The following is a 19,809-nucleotide window of genomic DNA, read 5'->3' as shown; positions in this document are numbered from 1 at the left end:
AAGTTGTGTACTTAAAGGGGCACTAGCTGTCAAATTCATGTTCACCGATTTGACTCAAATTCTCATATTTGATTTATAACAATGTAAAACATTTATCCAAATTATAAAAAGTCTAAGATAAACAATATACCGGGCATGAGCTCGTTATATGTAGCTTCGTTTTGTGTGTATTTTAGTCTAGACGCCATCTAATTAACTGTCGAGTTGACCTCCGAACACCTCCGATTGCCATATAAGCGATATAAACATAAATATAGATATAAATAGATATCAGACTCGTGCATTTGGATTTTTCTAGGTCTGTTTAATTTCATATTATAGATTAAAAATATATGTTAATCATCGTTTTTACTTGTATAAGAATGATTTTTTGTGGATCGAATCAGTCAATCAAATGATTTACCTTTGTTTCACTTTCAATGTTTACATTCTTTTCATTTAAATAATTGAACACGCACAAAGCATGTTCAAAAGGAGGTTAAATTGAAGTTCACATGAATACGGATTCAATGAGGTCGAATAATTCACTTGCAAGTGAATAATTCATCATCAATGTTTCTTAGCTTATTTTGACAAAATTGAACCATAATGGCTGCTAAAAGCGATATATTATTTCACTATTTCACTTTTATTATTGATTGAACCAAAAAAATCATATTTTATATTGTTTATATATCTTGTAGCTAGTGCCTCTTTAAAGCTATAAATAAGAGGGAAATAGTCCTATGTTAACAATAAATAAGAGGGAAATAGTCCTATTTTAACAATTGCTACAATTTTGAAACATTTTTGCAAAAATCCTTTTATAATATATATAAATTTTAATAAAACTCTGACTTTTTACACCCTGTTGTATCATAGAACTTGATAAAGCAATGCTCAACATCCGTACATCGGGTGGGTCTTTTCACCACCGAACACCACCGAACACCGCCGAACACCCAAAAAAACCATCAACCACTAAGAAAATCAGTGATTTTATACAATAAAACGGTAAAATCAATTAAATTACGTCTAATTTAAAAAATTTTTAGATGTTTATGTGCATCGTTTTTCTATTAAAGTCCATTATCAATATAATCAATATAAAGAAAAACGTCTCCGGATTCATCACTATTTTTCCGGATTACATTGTGTGTGTATATGAATCATTTGACATCAATTACTGATGAAGGATATTAGTTATCCGAAATATTTAACATTTGTTCATGTCTCTTTTCTTATTATTGGTACAACTATTTTATAAAAGAAGAAAAAAAATGGAGAAAAAAATTATTTGAGGTGTCCAGTGGTGGTTTGCAGAGTTGTAGTGTTATAGACTCTCCTTTTCTGTTCGATGTAGATATTTGTTCTCTTAACCTTATTATTTGAATTATTAATTGAAATATTATTGAATTAATAACTTAAATATTATATTTAGGTCACATTTATAACAATAAGAAATAAAAAAAAAATATTTTGGGGTGTTCGGTGGTGTTCGGCGGTGTGTGGTGGTGTTCGGTGGTGAAAAGACCTACCGATGCTCAACATCCGTACATCTTTGCATTTTTATATCCTTTTACCTTTAGAGTCGTCAATCAAAAAACCAACCATCTTTATCATGTCAGTATCAGAGAACTTGATTAAGCAATGCTCAACATCAGTACATCTTTGCATTTTTATTTCCTTTTACCTTTAGAGTCGTCAATCAAAAAAACAACCATCTTTATCATGTCAGTATCAGAGAACTTGATATTAAAGCAATGCTCAACATCGGTACATCTTTGCATTTTTATTTCCTTTTACATTTAGAGTCGTCAATCAAAAAACCAACCATCTTTATCGTGTCAGTATCAGTTGTTTGAATCAGAGTGGTTTTTACAAAGTGTATTTAGTCCCTCCCTAAAACAAGATACTTGTTTCTACGTTGGTCATTGTCATTTATGAAGCAAAGTTGGACTTACTATTTCAGTCTGTCTTCAAGCAAAGAACGAGGAATACTTATCTGTAAGGTAGAGAAGTCAAGTTTTTTTTATGCAATTAAACGATCAGAGGAACTAAAAATGAATGTGCTCAAACACATCTATGGCCTTTTTTAGTATCCACATCTAATTCACATCACCCTTAGAGTTGAAATTTTCGTAGCTACTTTGAAGCCAGATTTTGATTGATAAAACAGTTTGTGATGAATACAAGAGGTTTCGTGGAGCATTTGATAGATCCAACAAAAGAAAGGCGAAAGATATCAAATAGATATTCACACTCATAAGTTTAAGACAAGCTGACAACGCCATGACAAAAAACGAAAAACGAACGAAAGAAAAACAATAGTCTACAAAACACAACATAGAATACTTAAGACTGCAACATGAATCTCACCAAAAACCCGGTGCTCCAGAAGGATAAGCAGATCCTGCTCCACATGTGGCACTTGCGTTGTTTGCAAGGACACTTATGCAAATTCTGTACCCAATTAAGTGAAGGAAGATCCAGTTCTAAAATAATTAGCTAAAAGTCCGAAGGAACATAACAAATTAAAAATGTATAATTTATTAAGAGTTTCTATTAGTGAATGTCAGTTGTAGTTTATGTTGGATTTTCAAGTTTGCAATGCCTAATTCCCTAAAAGAAATTTATAAAGAAACGTTTTTGGGGTTTGGAATAAGCTCTTTTGACTGGCGGCAGTCTAACATATTTAATTCAAACATGGAAATCTCATTGAAAATTTTGTCAAAACCTTTGTATGATGATGGAAATATACAAAATTGTTTATTGGAATCAAATATAGAACTTAATTGTTTTCTGTAGGTTATCTGATGAGAGTGGAGAAATGAAAATGACTTTGGAAAAGACGGGTCAAGTACAACAGAATGATTTAAAATCAGAGGTAATTTAGTTCATTAATCATTATTTGTTGAACAAAAAGTTTCTTGAGTATGTAGAAAAATACTTGCCTCGTCAATATTCCCTGACTAGTAAAAGAGTTAAATCAATGTTTTAATACACTGAAATTTTAAATTGTTTCTAGAAAAGAAAAGGGGAAAAAATAAAAGTTAAAATAAATATGTTTTTGCAATGCATAAATATTTCAAATGTTCTGATACGATGTTTCTTTTCGATTTTTAAGGATGTTTTCATATTGGATATACAAGATGAACTATTTGTATGGATTGGAAGGGAAACTACATATGCTGAACGCAAAAATGCCATGACATATGCACATGTAAGTTAACAAATTAATGCATCTTCAATTTTTTTCATATACAAATATGTACAAATTATGTAATTTGAATATAGAGGCCAGCAATTCAATGAACAATATCTTAAATCCTTAACAGAGGTCAGCAATTAAATTGGAGAATTGACTCAATCAGACAGAGAAACCTTGTACAAGAATAAGAAATGTCTCAAAATCAGATAAAAAATGTCTATCAGGTCATTCAATATAAACATGGTTTTGAAAATGTGTTGAAAAAGACAATTTAGCAGATGCAATTTGAAGAATCAAGTCTTGAAATAAATGAAAAAGCACCTTGATGAAATTAAAGACGCTTGTCAGTTCAATTAAAGAACTGTAATTTTTTTGTTTTGATCCCGTCCCTCAGTGATACTCCACTGACTTTGAAAGTTTTGCCGTTTACATTTTTTTAAGTAGTGTAACTTGATATTTCAACTTCATATGATAAAATCGAAGTAACATACAGGAGAGATATGTTCTGTGTCAACAGTTTATAAATATGTTCAGGTGTTACGATTTTGTTTTTTGTACTCAAATGATGTATCTTATTTATATGAAGCAGTAATAACCAAAATAAGAGATGAGTAATATATATGATTAGGAAATGATGATTTGTGTCCTCAATACTTTAAACACACACGCAGACACACGTGCGAGTTTTGTTATTCTGAAAAATATATATAGTCAATGATGAATTCTAAACTGAATTAAATTTATTTCAGAATTATTTAATGAAAACAGACCATCCATTGGTGCCTGTTAGCTGTCTTAATGAAGGAAAGACAACAAAGGCATTCCACTCTGCAATTGCGGCATAAACAATCAAAACTTGTATTGTGAACATATGTATATCTTAACTTTTTCAGTGAATTTTGTATAACATGCAGTTCTGGGTTCCAAGAAGCATATTAATTTGTGAAGTTCTCCATTATTTATTCAACTCAGAGTTTATGCCTTAGATATTAACAGTAATGGATTTCAAGTATTTGAAAGGAATTCTCATTTTTAAATGCTTTAAGAAACTTAATCCTGAAGTAATTTATTTTTGTTAACAATTTTAAATAAATATTTTGTTAACTGTAGCTGTTTTATAATCTGTGAGACAGTTGAGTACTAGTAATTGAGTTGCTATGAAAAACACACATGACTCTGTTTCGTGAAATTATAGATTATTGATGGTTTTTCAAACGAGAGGGTGTTTTTCAGCTTAGTGACAATCTCATCGGAGGGCGACAGCCCTGAGATGAGATGTGGCTGACAAACATCCTCGAGTTTGAAAGACCATTGATAATCTGTTTATCGCTATTTTGCCTATGAGGTCGTTCATGTTTACACTGACAACGTCACGTGTGCCCTTAATTTCTGACGATAATTTTCCATCTCAAGCGAGTAACATGATATGAAAATTATATAATTTATTACCAAAAAAGATCAAGGGAAAAATGCACAAAATAGCGATGAAATAATATATCCTCTTTTACACTTTTTACACACCATATATCAGGGGATATCATTTACAAATTTTCAGGTATTACAACGATACAAACATAAAAAAAATAGATTGCAACAATAAGTCCATCCCCTCGAACGTTTTACCGTCTCTATTACACGTTGGTTTCCTACAAATATGTGCTGATTGTAACCACAACACTGCACACTTTTTCTCAATTGTGACATCACCGAATGAGACTTATCACTGAACTTGTACTTTCATTGCGCAACATAACGGGTATCGCTAGTGGAACCTGCTTACCCACTGGCCATCTGGAGCACCTGAGATCATCCCATGTTGTTGGTGGGATTTGTCAAGTTTTCTTTGAAGTGTTTTGTCGATTTGTTCATCTTATTTTTGTCTGTTGTTATTTGCAATCGCGTTGTCAGTTTCTCAGAAATTTCATCCTTAACCCTTACTATGCCACAAAGCCTATATTTAGGCTTTCTGTACTCCTTTCAAATGCCAACAGGCTTTTTTAAGGCTTGGTAACGGTTGCCTATATCGTCTACATTTGTGACAATGCACTTTACGTCATAGTTGAATAGGGGCAATACATAAAGGGTCGACACGGGGTATATCAACAGTTTCAATGCAGGAAGAGTTTTAAAGTTGGTTGCAAGGGCAAGATTTGCCACTGTACCGTCATCTGACTTTGACGTAATGGTAAAATGTGACGTCATAACTGTAGTATTTCAACCTTATGGCCGTTAATGCTTGGCTTCGCATTTATCCACTAAAACCAGGCAAAGACCTGGACCAATCGAGGACTGCAGGGACAACGAATATGTGAAGAGGCAATTCCGAGCCCATATATAGTGTATTTGAACTTGATGTTTAGTCTCAGTCTACTCAAGAAAAATGTCAAACAAACAAACAAACAGGAAACTATGCAGTCTTCTACACATCTGACATATTTGAAAAAAGTTAGTCGCTTAAGGTAGACAAGGGGGTTAAATTATATATATATTTTTTTTATTTTTTCATCCTTTGACAAATGTAGTTTATTATTATCATATTATTTTCAAAAATATAATAAAAAGTATAGGTTACGGAGCTTTTTTTCAAGCTACTGGTTGTGCATAAAAGTTAGCAATTATAGGTCACCGTACGGCCTTCAAAAATGAACAAAACCCGTACCGCAAAGTCGGCTATTAATAAAAGGCCCTGTAAAACAATTCACACGAGAAAACCAACGGGTCTGATTTATGTAAAAAAGAATGAATGAAAAAAAAAAAAAAAAAAAAACCCAAATATTATATATAGCGACAAACGACTGGTCTGGATTGAACCAGCCGGAATCAATCCACTACCTCCCGCACTCGATGCTAGCATGCTACCAAGAGACCACCCGAGGAGGTAATATATATGATATACAATTATACTGCACCCAAAAGCTATCGTACAAGTTTGATTGATTTATTTTTCTTTCGTATTATATTTTCTAACCAAAAACCCAAGTACAAATCAGTCAAATATATTACGAGGTAGCCGGTGTCTGTTAAAAAACAATCGGAAAATCATTTTTTTTTTTTTATAATTTTTATAAGGTAAACTCTTTTGTGAAACGTTACAGTTTCAATAAAAAAAACAAAGACCCGAAATATCAAATTCCCAAGTCCATCAACTGGAAAGAAACTTTAATTTCAACTTCATATGATAAAATCGAAGTAACATACAGGAGAGATATGTTCAAGTAACTGATGGAAGCAGTCGAGGAATATGCCACAAAATTGGTAATTCAAGCTCGAGCCAGATGAATCAAAACTGGATAGTTTATCTTAATTGATCAAAGCTGTTCGGTTGTGCATTCAGAAGCGCAGTCAAAATCTACAATGCACAATGAGCCTACTTTGAATATGTCCGAGATTTTTTGGATGCTTTATTGGGTTATTCACGACACAAATGTTGTTCTTCCAAGAGACAAAGCCTCAAACAAATGGCAATGGTTTATAAGCAAAAATCATTTTTTGGAATGTCTAACTAAACAACTTGGCACTCACAGAAAAACTGTGAATACATATAGACCTACACCGTTCACGAAAGAGAAGAGTTTAGAATATCACAAACCCGTCCATCTCTCCTTTTGTATTAACATAGAAATAGGATGATAAAAATCTCCAGTCTTTATACTTGATACCTAAGCTTTACAAAAATCCCAATTAAGAACGTTCTTACCCCATTATTTTTCTATAACTACAGATTTCCTTCACAACTATTGTATATTTAGCAAGCGGTGTCGCTGCAGTGATATTAATTCTTTTATATCTTTCTACGCTTTACACTAAAATTCCCGATCCTAAATTGACAGATCGACTATATCGTTTAATTTAACAGAGCTTTTTCTATAACAATAGGTATTGTGTATTAAAATTCCTTGTTTTAGGTAATGACACATCTTACATGTAAAGAACCACTGATTCCAACAACAAAAATACAGAAGAACCCGTGGATTTTTTTATCGTCAATCTCTTGAGTTTGGTGGATTGATTTTTCCACAAACAGTTGGGTTTCCAATGGGAACTAATTTTGCGCCCCTACTGGCCCACTTATGTTTTACTCATATGAAGCATAATTATTACAGAAAGTTCTCCAGGAGAAAAAGAAAAAGCATCTAGCAAAGTTCTTTATTTTCACTCTCTGATATATTGATGACGTCCTGTCACTCAACAACCAACATTTATGTGAGTGCTTGTATCTCATTTAGTCCAGTGAATTTAAGATAATAAATACTTCCGAAACTAGATGGTCAAGCCTCGTATCTTGATCTTTCCCTCGATATTGACACAGATCGACGACTTTAAACGTGAACTATGACAAACTTGATGACTTCAACTTTCCTTTTGTCAACTCCCCATTCTCAACAGCAACATTCCCTCTGCCCTATTGTATGGCGTGTATAAACTATTGTGTTACTCTCGTGCATGTTCACGCTATAAGAACTTAATTAACATGGTGTGATCCTTACACAAACAGTGCTACAACAGAGTTGTGAAGAAGAACGAGACATGAACACTGCATAAGTTTTACGTTTACCATCACGAATTGGTTGACCGATACGATGTGACTGTGTTTTAACTCACTACCTGTCGCTGTCTGAGATCTCAAGATGCCAGAAAAGTCCTCAAATCTTACTGATTGTGTCCCATTTCCGAATGTGACAGTTTGACTGCGTGTGGATTCATGTGATGAATGAGACGCTAATCCACATTTGATCTCACTCTTTCAGAGTTCATGCAAGTCTTTGATTGTTTTGGTTGTTGCATTGATTTGTATCTTCTGAATCTATTTATGAGATTTGAACATCGGTATACACTGTTGTGGCCCTACATATGTTTTGTCTGTCTGACGATATATTTTTTAAATGGTTTTAGAAAAGTTCTAACGTGTAAAGTATGTGTCATGCATGCGTTTGTTGCTGTATATCATATTTGTTTTTCATTCATTATTTTGTACATAAATCAGGCCGTTAGTTTTCTCGTTTGAATTGCTTGACATTTGTAATTTCGGGGCCTTTTATAGCTGACTATGCGGTATAGGTTTTTTCTAATTGTTAAATGCCGGACGTTGACCTATAGTTGTTAATTTCTGTGTCATTTTGTTTCTTCTGGATAGTTGTCTCATTGGCAATCATACACCATCTTCCTATTTTCTTATAGAAAAATTGTGATATATATAAAAAAAATTATCACAAATAAATGGAAGCAAGACATGTACAAACAAAACATTACAATTGTAAGTTAAATAGCACAGCGCGCATGATCAAGAATTGTAAAAATCTAAATGCATTTTGTGTTGTAGACTATTAAAACTGCATGGATTACCTTATCTTGAGTATTTCAAACTACAGAAGATGTCGTGATATAGTCCAGTAGAACCTTCGAGGTGTTTTTCTCAGGTAATAATGGTTTCGATGATCATGATAGATAATATATGGACAGCAATTACGTATTAAACATAATAGGAAGTAACCAGCTATCTTTGATCACAAATAATTGGTCCAGAATTTTACTGAATTCAGCGAATTTTGATTCAAAATGCAATTTATTAGTGCAACCTTTATTGCTAATACAGAACACTTAATTAATTAAATGATTTTTTTAAACTTCGCTTTCGAATAGGATCATAACTCAGATGATTAGTTTCATAAAGGAATGTGCTGCAAAATTATCTATATGGATTAATTGATTGATTGATAGTTACTTCAGGACCTGTGTATCTGATGCAACAACAACAAAATTTTCTATATTGTCTTAAAGCATATCACAAGAGCTATTTTCTTGTATTTTATTCCAAGATGTTATCATTCCTTCTAGTCGCAAAATTGAATTTTTCTGAGTATTATTCTTGTTAGATAGTAGAATAGTCCCAAGCCTGTAGCTTGTAAACAAACAAAAACACGATGACTTCTTCCTACACAATGTGCTTTAATTTCACGATTAAGGGCCCCGCTACCTCTGATAAACTTTTGTATGTGTGCAGATGTGTCTATACAAAGTATAAGTTAATTATTTGACAATTTAACATGTTATTTATGTGTATGAAACCGGTTATGAATAAGAATTTAAAGAGAGACCGATACCAATCTTCTATGGTCTGAAGCAAAATCACAGATCAGAATTTAAGAAGAGTAGCGTGAACTGATGTCACTAGTAAAGCAAGAACATTCTGGAGCACCTGAGTTCACTCATGTTTAGTAGGCTTTTTCGTATTAATCAATGTTCAGTTGTCTGCCTAATGCTTTTCTAGACTTGTTTTGCTTTTTCAATTTTGTCTTTTTTTCTCTTGTCCATAGAACTTTCTATTTTTCATCTGAGTCGACATATAGATTATTTATTGACCCCTTGATATCTTCTACTCATGAACATATTTACATCGGTCTCAGATACATTTTGAGAAATCTAATGTTACAGAGTATGTCAATATTGCGAGGAGTGAACATCTGATGCACCAATGTTTCTGTAAGTATATATCTGACATATGGTCAAAAATCGTAAACCGAAACATACAACAGATATCATGGCAACGCCAGAATAATACAAAATTCGTCCGATTAGAGTTATATAGATAAAACCAGTGCCCTTTAAAAAATGTTAGAAAATCGTGTTCAATTTGGATAAAGTATAAATTTGACTTTCGAGTTCTTTCATATCTAAGCAAAGCAATACAGAGTTACTTTGGAATCATTGATTATAGAGGATACTGTTGATTTCATCAGTATATAAAAGAAACCACCTCGAATTTTGTCTTGCAAAAGTATAAGTTATATTATCAATAACAAATCAGTGTGTGTTTTCTTAGTAAACAGTTTATATGTATACTTATTAAATATACTATATGGCTTACGTATCATTCAATCCATTTATTTCCTCCTAAATATCGATATCTTCATAATGAAACTTTCAATTTTATTTTCTTATACTTTTGATGCTTTTATTTTTAATTGAAGAAAACGATTTTTTCCAAAAGATTTTAGTATTTTTGAAATAATGTATGTCAATGTAATACATGTTATACACAAATACCAAATATTCCTCCAAATATACTTTTGTTTTACTGTAATTCATTTACTCTTTAGTAGTATATTTAAACAAAAATGTAGTTATTGTACCATACCTTTCATGATAGCGGGTTTTCTATAGGCAAAGATCCCTGAAGCAAAAAATATACCCATTGTCACTTGAATCACTCTAATCATATGTCCTACGTTTGAGAAGCTAGAAATATGTTATGTACCTCATATCACTTTACAATATTGATCATTTAATAAACATGTAACTTCTTGATAACAAATAGTCTTGTTAACGCTTTAGTTATTTTCTTAGTCTATCGATTACTGTTTGGGTTGCTATTGTTATCAAATTCAAAGAAAATCCATGTCAGGTAAGTAAACCAATCACACTCTTCATAATGCTTTTTGAAACTATAGATTCGCCATGTGATCAAACAAGTATTGCATTATGATCCAATGATCGGAATAAATAAAAATTAAATCATTGTAAATAGTAAATTGAACAACAGTCAATTCAATTATTTGGAGGCAGAAGACATGTAAGTATAAGTATTTTGAATATATTTCTTAAGGGTTAACTGTGCATTCAGCAAATGCTGAAATTACATGTTTAAATATCCAGATATCGCAATTATATGACATCTTTATAAAAGAATCGGGGAAATTTATCCTTATAATTTTGTTAATCTATGTACTTTTTACCTTCCTTATACTTGCAGTTATATTTTATAAGAAAACCGAATTCCCTAACAAATACATGTCGATTTTTATGAACAAATTAATCAATGTATGGTAGGTAACTTTTAGTGTAATCTAAATTAAGTAACATGACATATAAGTATAACAGATAGCACTTTACTTTATCAATTTAAGAATTATAACTCAATTGCAAGTGTCAAATGAAAACCTTGTAACATAATTTGTTTTATAATTACACCTTATATAAGAAAGCCAGATTTTGATTGGTTGATAGCCAGTGTATTTTTCGCATATTCTAATATTTTTTCCTCATTTCAAACGAATTTGCCTGTTTTTCACCACTGCCGGTGAATTTGCCTCAAATACCATGGTATTTGCCATTTTGGATATTCCTTTTTGAACCCTCTCGAGCATTTTCCCACCAAAATTTTTCGGATATGACGTTACATAAAAAAGAGAGCTAACACGTATTAGTACATGTATAATTCCCGCGGTTCTATGATAATATCCATTTATCCTCAAAATTATGCATAAACATGTTAATGAATTAGTTTCAATCCAAATCTATTCGGTGTAATTAAACAGGTATATCATGTTATGGAGGGGTATTTGCAAAAAATACCAGTCTTGGGACCGAATTTCACTCGCCTAGCGGCTCGGGAAATTTTACAGTCCCTTGACTGGTATTTTTTGCAAAACCCCTCCATAACATGATATATCTGTTCAGAATTGTATTATATTCACACTCAATAACTCAAAGGTAGTGTATTTAAAGTCACATGTGTTGGTGATTATAATGTTATAATTTAATTTTGGATGTAACGCGTCTTCTGATTGGCTGACGTTGTTTTGTTTATCAGCTCATAGACATAATTTTGTCATGTGACCGTGACGTCATCAACGTTTTTTCATGGTTTACTCCGGTTTAAAATGGAATTTAGAACTAAATTATAAGAAATAACTATAATATTTTTTCTGTCCATTCGAAATAACATAAAAAATGTGGTGCACACTTTAAAATAACCCGCTACGCGGGTTATTCAGTGTGCACCACATTTTTTTATGTTATTTCTTTATAGACAGAAAAAATATTACAGTCATTCCTTAAATGGAAATTATCAAATCAATGCACGTATGATACTAAATTACGTACGTTATTTTTTTTAAAATTATTACAATCCGAAACGTATATAATCGACAAAAAAACATTTATTGATTGTAAATCGAAAACTTTGGCAGCTGGATCATTGTGCCAAAGTTTAACGATCGTGGCTTTGATAAACAATCAACTAAGAATCATGGAGCACGCGTAAAACAAGTGAGAAGATAGATAACTATTTGTTGTTTTTTGTTACTGTCCATGCGTTTCAATTAGTTAATTAAACATTGTCATAACAGTTGTTGAATGATTTTGTGTCTTAAAAGTTTTCTTTTAAATCGATTGATACTATCCTCTTAAGATCACTGCATACGGTGAATCAGAGTAAGGGAAGATAATAATTCAATAGAAGTACATTTTTGAAGATTTGGATAAAAAACAGAATTTTCTTTTAGAATAAAGATTATGCTCATTTTTTTAATAAGAATATAGCCAAGTACTATATGAAAAAAAACCTTGAAAAAAGAAATTATTTCAATACTCGATGTGTTAAAGCAAATTTAGCAAACATGTATTGTCTACTTCTTGAATTTTGTTATCGTTGAGGCTTATGGCATATGCCAAGCGGTTCATTGTTATACTAAAGTAAGACTAATTAGTTGGTATATGGTTGATTTGTTGTTGAATGTACAGCGACAAATATTTCCTGTTTTTTATTCTCTCAGGAGAAGACAAAACACTGTATTAGTTTATAAATATAAACAAATAGGTGGTCCTGAAATAACATTTTTTAAACTTTAAACAACTGTATCAATATTTAGACATGATACATATATATACTTTCTCCCAACCTTGGTCCTGTGACAATACAAAAAACCTCTATTGGAAAACAAAGGAATATTGGGTGCAGTCTGACATCCCTTGTATTTCAACTGTTTCTATATTATTTCGTTAATTGCTTCATCTACTTAATATTAACTTGTCAACTATCATCCTCGTTATCCAAGGGTTACGATATCGGAAATGTCCATTACTGCTGTCGAAAAATACAGCTGAACACAATACATTATGACAAGAGTCACGATTTCAGGTTCAAAATATTACGAATACTGGAAAACATTCGACATCAATGTTTTTCGACGAACAGTTAATACAATGCAAGGTGGGTAATTTCCTGGAAATCTAAATTAGGTTATATGACAAATTTATGTATAGCATTTAATCTTATCAGTTTTCGAATAACAATTAAATTCCAAGTATTACATAAAAACTTTGTAAAATCATTAAACAACTATTTTATTTTAATACTCGATGTGTAATGTATGTATTGTCTGCTTCTTGGAAAATTTTATCATTAAGGCTTATGATATAAGTGGCCCAGCGGTTTAATGTTATATATACTATTATGTTTACTTTTCATTTATAACAATTTGGTAAAAATATAACACACATATCAAATCGACATTATCTCAATCTTGTTTTTTTTAAATACAAAGTCATTTATAAGGATCGGAATGTATGTATTTCTTTAAAGCATTTTAAAAAAAATGTAACATTCTATCAAAAAGTAAAATAACAAAAATACCGAACTCTAAGGAAAATTCAAATTGAAAAGTCCTTTGTCGAATGGCAAAATCAAAAGCTCAAAAACATCAAACGAATGGAAAACAACTGTCATATTCCTGACTTGGTACAGGCATTTCCTTAGTAGAAAATGGTGGATTAAACCTGAATTTCAACAGTACTTTCAACAACCTGAAAACTGAATTAATGTGATTTTATACATATTGGTGACAATGTTGGAAAATATTTTAATACACATGTTATTTGTAGAATAAGGAGAAACATTCAGATTGCCAATGTGAAAAAATATCCACAAAAAAACAAGGATGTGAGCAACTACGACATTCAACAATGAGCAAGCCTCAAACTGTATAGTAAACTATAACCCTTACATAGTAATATATAATTCAACTACTTTTCTTTTTAAAACATAACATTAGAGAACCTTTGAAGTACAAGAAATATTCTTTCAGACTGCCCGATGTTCCCTTGTTTTCCAATAAAGGTTTTTTTTTGTATCACAGGATCAAGGCCGGGGGAAAGTATAGGTAATTCATTTATGTTAATTGGTTTTTAAATTGTTTACAATTTAAATAATATTATCGCTGGACCAACAACTTTTTATTTATATTAGCTAATATGTTTTAGCTTGGTCTTTTCCTGCAAAAAGCATGAAGTATGTGCCGCTGTATATTCAATAACAAATCAACCATACCCGAACGGATTGAACATTCTCTGATGTCTAACAAGGTTACACGTACATATATAACGTATCTGCAGAGTTTGCCATTTGAATCAATGTTTAGCTGTATAGATCCAGGGCTGTAAAAAGTGAAAAGAACACTTTATAAAAATTGCATGCCTCCGAAGCGGATTTCTGGATTTACCGAATTTTTAATACTGAGCTGATGATACCTCGACACTGATAGTCCACCAGCAGCGGTATCGACCCAATGCTGTAAAAAATGAAAACTGCACTGTATCAATTTCATGCGTCCGAAGCGCTTTTCTGGATTTGCCTTCATCAGGAAAGCTGAAAGCCGATTATTTGAAAGCCATGGATGTATATAAGAACCGTAACAGTTGAAAAGCTTTGACCAAACTAAAACTCTAAAATATATCAAAATCCATTTATGTCAACTTTGCATGAGGGAAAAAAAACCTTAGTTTCTTTATGATTTATGATTTTTAAAACGGACAATTTTAGAAAGGTTTTTTTTTATAAATCATGTCAGTACCGAACCGAAGTACAGACATCTGTGCTGATGGTACCCGAGGGTACTGATTGTCCACCAGCAGCGGTATCGACCCAGTGCTGTAAAATAATGAAAACAATACTTTATAAATTTCATGCGTCCGAAATGAGAAATGGGAACAGCAGAATATTACTGTCGGTCTTTCGTACAAATGATATGCCTGAAAAAGAAAGAAGATACATAGAGGACAATCAAATCATTAGTCGATTAAAAGATAAAGAGAATACGTTTGCTGAGTGATCACGTTTTTTGTTTTTGTTTTATTATTTTATGCTTCGTCATACATTTACATGAGACATGCTACAAAACAATCAAGCACGACTCAAAGACCTAAAGATCTTATTATCATTCCAGATTTCACGGAATAAGAAGGAACATACAAAATGGGTAGGTATTATTAACCTTCAAAATTGCAAATACACACTTCTTATTGCTCATATATATATATATATACAAGATTAATAAAGGAAATAAAGGTTAACCGCAATAATACCACAATCCAAAACAAACAGTTGAGATGTATATGTATTCTTCCATTGTGATAAAAGAGAGGCGAAGGATAACAGAGGGACATTTAAACTCATAAGTCGAAAATAAACTGACAACACCATGTCAAAATAATTCGCTACATATTTTGTTTTTGTTTTTTGAGAATTAATGCTGCACTTTATTGAAAAATAACATTTTCTTTCGGTTGAAATCTGCTCTTTAATACTAGTATTTTTAATTATTCAAACAGTTATTGTGTGATTAAATTATAATTATTTCACAAACATAATGTACATTTATTCTGTATTTACGTTGTATCATAGATCAAATTTATTTGTTCAGTGTATGTTCACTGGTGTTAATATGTCTTTTGATTGAGTTAAGCTATTTCAATTGATATTTTATAGTGTGTCTTTCTATGTTGTGGTGTTACATTATTGTTTCAGATAAGGGTGAATGTTTGGTACCATTAAAACGTTCAAACCCGCTGCAATTGTTTGCACCTGTCCTAAGTCAGGAATCTGATGTTCAGTAGTTGTCGTTTGTTGATGTGGTTCATAAGTGTTTCTCGTTTCTCGTTTTTTATATAGATTAGACCGTTGGTTTTCCCGTTTGAATGGTTTTACACTAGTAATTTTTTGGGACCCTTTATAGCTTGCTGTTCGGTGTGGCCAAGGCTCCGTCTTGAAGACCGTACTTTGACCTATAATAGTTTACTATTATAAATTTTGACTTGGATGGAGAGTTGTCTCATTGGCACTCATACCACATCTTCTTATATCTATATATGAGTGTATAACTAAATGTTTCGTTTTTAATAATATATTGTCACCTATTCTACAAGTTAAAACATACTATCTTTTCAATATGTCAGCTTTGGTGAAACCTAAACAGTACGACTGGAAAGATTCTAACCTGGCTTTATTTGATTCTGCTACAGATAAAGAGATAAAAAGTAAGTGCTATTACTTTAGGCGCTGGCATTTTGTTTAAATGCAATAAAAACGGAAAGGTTCACGATTTGTATTAAGAATATAACTATCATAGTATATCACAAATTAAGGTGACTTCCTCAAGGAACCTGCACACTGATGCTTAATTTCACTTCTACAAAAGATTTTGTTGTTTCTATAATGTTTATCAAGTCAATATTTTGAGTTTGTTATCGTAGATTATCCATGCAAGTCCATATTGTAGATTCGGTTGATTACTCAAATGTAAGAACTTCTTTCTTTTACCGAGTGGAGTCTTAAGAAAGGACAGAGAAAATAACAGATTGTTTACAATTGGAAGGCTTCCTATCTCTAATGTTTAGACGAGTATTTGTACTTATTTCTTCCGTAACTCGGACATGCCAATTTCACACTCTCATATTGCGTCTTTTAGCAAAGAATTACGTTATAGTATAACAGGAAAGTTATTCTAGTTTGAGATCCATTAGTTAAGTTTTCTATTTCATAATTAACCCATAACATATCAAAACATATGCAACAACCCTCAGTAGTGTAGCATGATCGGCTTCATATTATGGAGCTATTAAATCCCCAAACTTATTAAATCCCCAAACTCCCCAATTTTTAGTATTGATTAAGTTTTCCAATCTTGATTTTGCTGTGAACTTGTCTTTCCTTTTTCTTTTGGATGTTGCGTTTTCTGTTTTTCACCCCCCCCCCCCCCCCGCCCAAAAAAAAATCCGGTGCTGACATGAATTATCATATATGCGATCCTTTTTTAGTATCTTTACTGATAATTAAATGTTAAAATGATTTAAAAAAAAATCTACTATATGAATATTTGGCGTTCAAGCCAGATTTTTCAAAACATTTTTTATTTTTTTATTTGTTTCAATGCTCTTCAGTTATCTTTTTCATTTTCCCTTCACACTGTTTTGATTGCGCGGCATTGAAGCAGGCGAAAATCATTTAGCGTAAGATATTCATAAATCTGGTATTTCTGACGACTTTTTTAAACCCCTGAATTGATGCCACGAATTTTGGGTGTCTTCCTAAAAACTATGACTGCCAAGTAGTGAACACTTTAGCGCTACATAAAATATCATAGTTACGGTCATTTTCGATAAATTTTCTGGTTAAGAAATGTTTTAATAATGAAGCCAAATTTAGCATATCTCTTTGGAAGTTTTGGTAACCCGAGCTGTTGTATTCTGAATTGATTTTGCCTTGCTTTTATTTGAGCGACACTCATAATGCCTTTGTAGACAAAAGGCGCGTCTGATGTACTTAATGATAAGCTTTATATCTTTACTTTACTATTGTTTTCGACTTATTGTTTAAATTATATTTCTTAAACCGGACAGACGCCGATTTGGCTGAGGCTTTTCTGACTTCTTTTCATAACCTCTATCAAAATTTAGGTAAGTTAAATCCCATTTTGAAACTAATTGCATGCAGGTTTGCTGGCTCTCTTGATTAGTTTTGATTTTAGACAGATAATAAAGTTGACAAAAACACAAAAGAAGTTTCCGATTTTTTGTAGTTGTCAGAATAAAGACTATAAAAGTTCTCAAAGCCTTGAAATAATTCAAATCGATGGTTACAAGTATATTACTTTGCTATAGTTTAAAAGACCTAAATGTATTGGAAGGATAAAAAGGCCAAATGTTTTTGAATATAAGTATATATATATACACAAAAACTCATTAAAGATACCAGGATTATAATTTAGTACGCCAGACGTGCGTTTCGTCTACATTAGACTCATCCTGATCGGTGACGCTTGACTCAAAACAACTAGAAGGCCAAATCAAAAACGACCAATGGAATAGTTTACATGTTTTACTGGGGAAGAAAAATCATATATACTTGAGAACATCGTTAACATCTTAGCATGCAGTACATTGAAATAATTTGATCACTTATTATTAGCATAACCAAAGTTCGATCAGATAATGATCATCAACTGCTAATTTCGAACCGTGAACTTAAAAAATAGTAACTGCAGATGTGCTATCATAATAATCTGTCATACATGCGTATCACACTCTGGGATATTGAAAATAAGAATTTTAAATGTCTTTCAAACTAATCAGTATTGCTACTTCTCAATACAGATATACTAGTATCTAAATAATTAATATGTTACGAGTCATATGAGGAATACTTCGTTTATCTTTCAGAATCTTCCGCAGAGAAGGAACCAGCCTGGAAAAAGGCAGGTTTAAAGCCAGGGATACAAATTTGGAGAATTGTGGTATGTGTACTGATACACCTTTTCATTTAACGCTGTAAACTAAGGTTTTTTTTATATTGGTTGCGGTGAAATACCATAATTACCCGGTCAAGTAAAATTGGATACTGAATCATCCTATCATTTTCATTACATACGAGTACAACAATAAGTATTGTCAAAAACATTGCATCAAAAAGAAGTAAAAACAAGACAAAAAAAAAATATATGGCACCTTGCATTTTCTTTTTTTTTACATTAAAAGTCGACGAAATAAAGACGATTACCAATCAAAGAAGTAAAATATCAAAAATTATTCCATATTAGTACTATTGCATATTGTTCATCTAAATAAAAGGTTAATAATTGATATCACCACGTTAAACGTCTTAAGGAATTATAATTTTGAAATAATCATGCACAAATTTGGTCGGTTAAGCATTTTAGATACACGTTTCTCGTCAAAAAGCTAAAAACAATAATGCAATTGCTGACTAACATAATAAATTACTTGAAAAAGTAAGGATATGACTTTTTTGTTAAAGTGATCTTTGAAGTATGTTAACGGTCATTGGTGTTTCAATTAGGTTATTGTTGTTACTATTGATTGTTTAACTTAACTCTTATGTTATGTTTGTTTTTGAAAACATGAAAGATGTTGATGTACAATTCGTTTTATTATGTGAGTATGGTTGACGTTGAATGCATTATTTTTTATAAACATATGAAGTATAGAACAAAACCATAACAATCTTTTGTTTCAGTAAATATGTAGTTAAATTGACTTTGAAAAAAACTTGTACTGACTTCGATCGTTGACTTTAATAAAGATAAGATTTTTGAAAGCCATTAAACCACGTATTTACCTCATCAAGTGACAGCGAGTACGTAGCATTCTTTTGGACAGAACACCATGCACTGCTTATTCGGTAGGTCGTTGTAAATTTTTCTACATTCGAGATTTGAATTCATAAGCTATTTCATTATAATTCAACATATGAAAGTTACTTCCTGAAAAGTTTTAGATTTTGAGATTTTGACTGTTTCTTACCTTGACTTTATACTTCAGAAATTCCAAGTTATACAATGGCCGGAGAAAGATTATGGAAAATGTTTTGATGGGGATTCTTATATAATACTGAATGCAAGTATAATATTCGTTTTATAATCTAATTTCAAAATGTCATGTCATGAAACTGTAACAATAACCACAATGAAATGAAACCATCTGCATGCAATGAAACTAACACATACAAGTTTGTCGCGAAAAGACCTTAATTTATCATCTTCACGGTA

General features: G+C 31.7%; 2 protein-coding genes and 1 long non-coding RNA gene across 3 annotated transcripts in view; 2 read left to right on the top strand and 1 right to left on the bottom strand.

The window, feature by feature from the left end:
* LOC127702512 (gelsolin-like protein 2) overlaps window positions 1-4,299 on the top strand; it is a 49,297-nt gene extending 44,998 nt beyond the window's left edge. Inside the window, exons 12-14 of the mRNA XM_052206730.1 lie at window positions 2,788-2,866; window positions 3,107-3,202; window positions 3,940-4,299. Of these exons, the coding sequence (XP_052062690.1) occupies window positions 2,788-2,866; window positions 3,107-3,202; window positions 3,940-4,035 (271 nt within the window). The 3' untranslated portion in view covers window positions 4,036-4,299. The remainder of the gene's footprint in view (window positions 1-2,787; window positions 2,867-3,106; window positions 3,203-3,939) is intronic.
* The window catches only part of LOC127703813 (uncharacterized), a 34,588-nt gene extending 24,182 nt beyond the window's left edge, over window positions 1-10,406 (bottom strand). The window contains exon 1 of the long non-coding RNA XR_007983059.1: window positions 10,326-10,406. This is a non-coding gene — a long non-coding RNA (uncharacterized LOC127703813). The remainder of the gene's footprint in view (window positions 1-10,325) is intronic.
* A 234-nt stretch (window positions 10,407-10,640) lies between these two features.
* Window positions 10,641-19,681, top strand: LOC127720289 (gelsolin-like protein 2). Its single transcript, XM_052226852.1, has 5 exons — window positions 10,641-10,760; window positions 15,193-15,225; window positions 16,202-16,282; window positions 18,464-18,537; window positions 19,583-19,681. Exons 2-5 carry the CDS (start codon window positions 15,222-15,224, stop codon window positions 19,679-19,681), a joined length of 258 nt encoding a protein of 85 aa, XP_052082812.1. The 5' UTR covers window positions 10,641-10,760; window positions 15,193-15,221.
* Window positions 19,682-19,809: the final 128 nt, after the last annotated feature.

This window comes from Mytilus californianus, unplaced genomic scaffold (assembly GCF_021869535.1).
Source record: "Mytilus californianus isolate M0D057914Y unplaced genomic scaffold, xbMytCali1.0.p SCAF_1, whole genome shotgun sequence".
NCBI lineage: Eukaryota > Metazoa > Mollusca > Bivalvia > Mytilida > Mytilidae > Mytilus > Mytilus californianus.
This window is presented reverse-complemented; position numbering and strand designations above follow the sequence as displayed.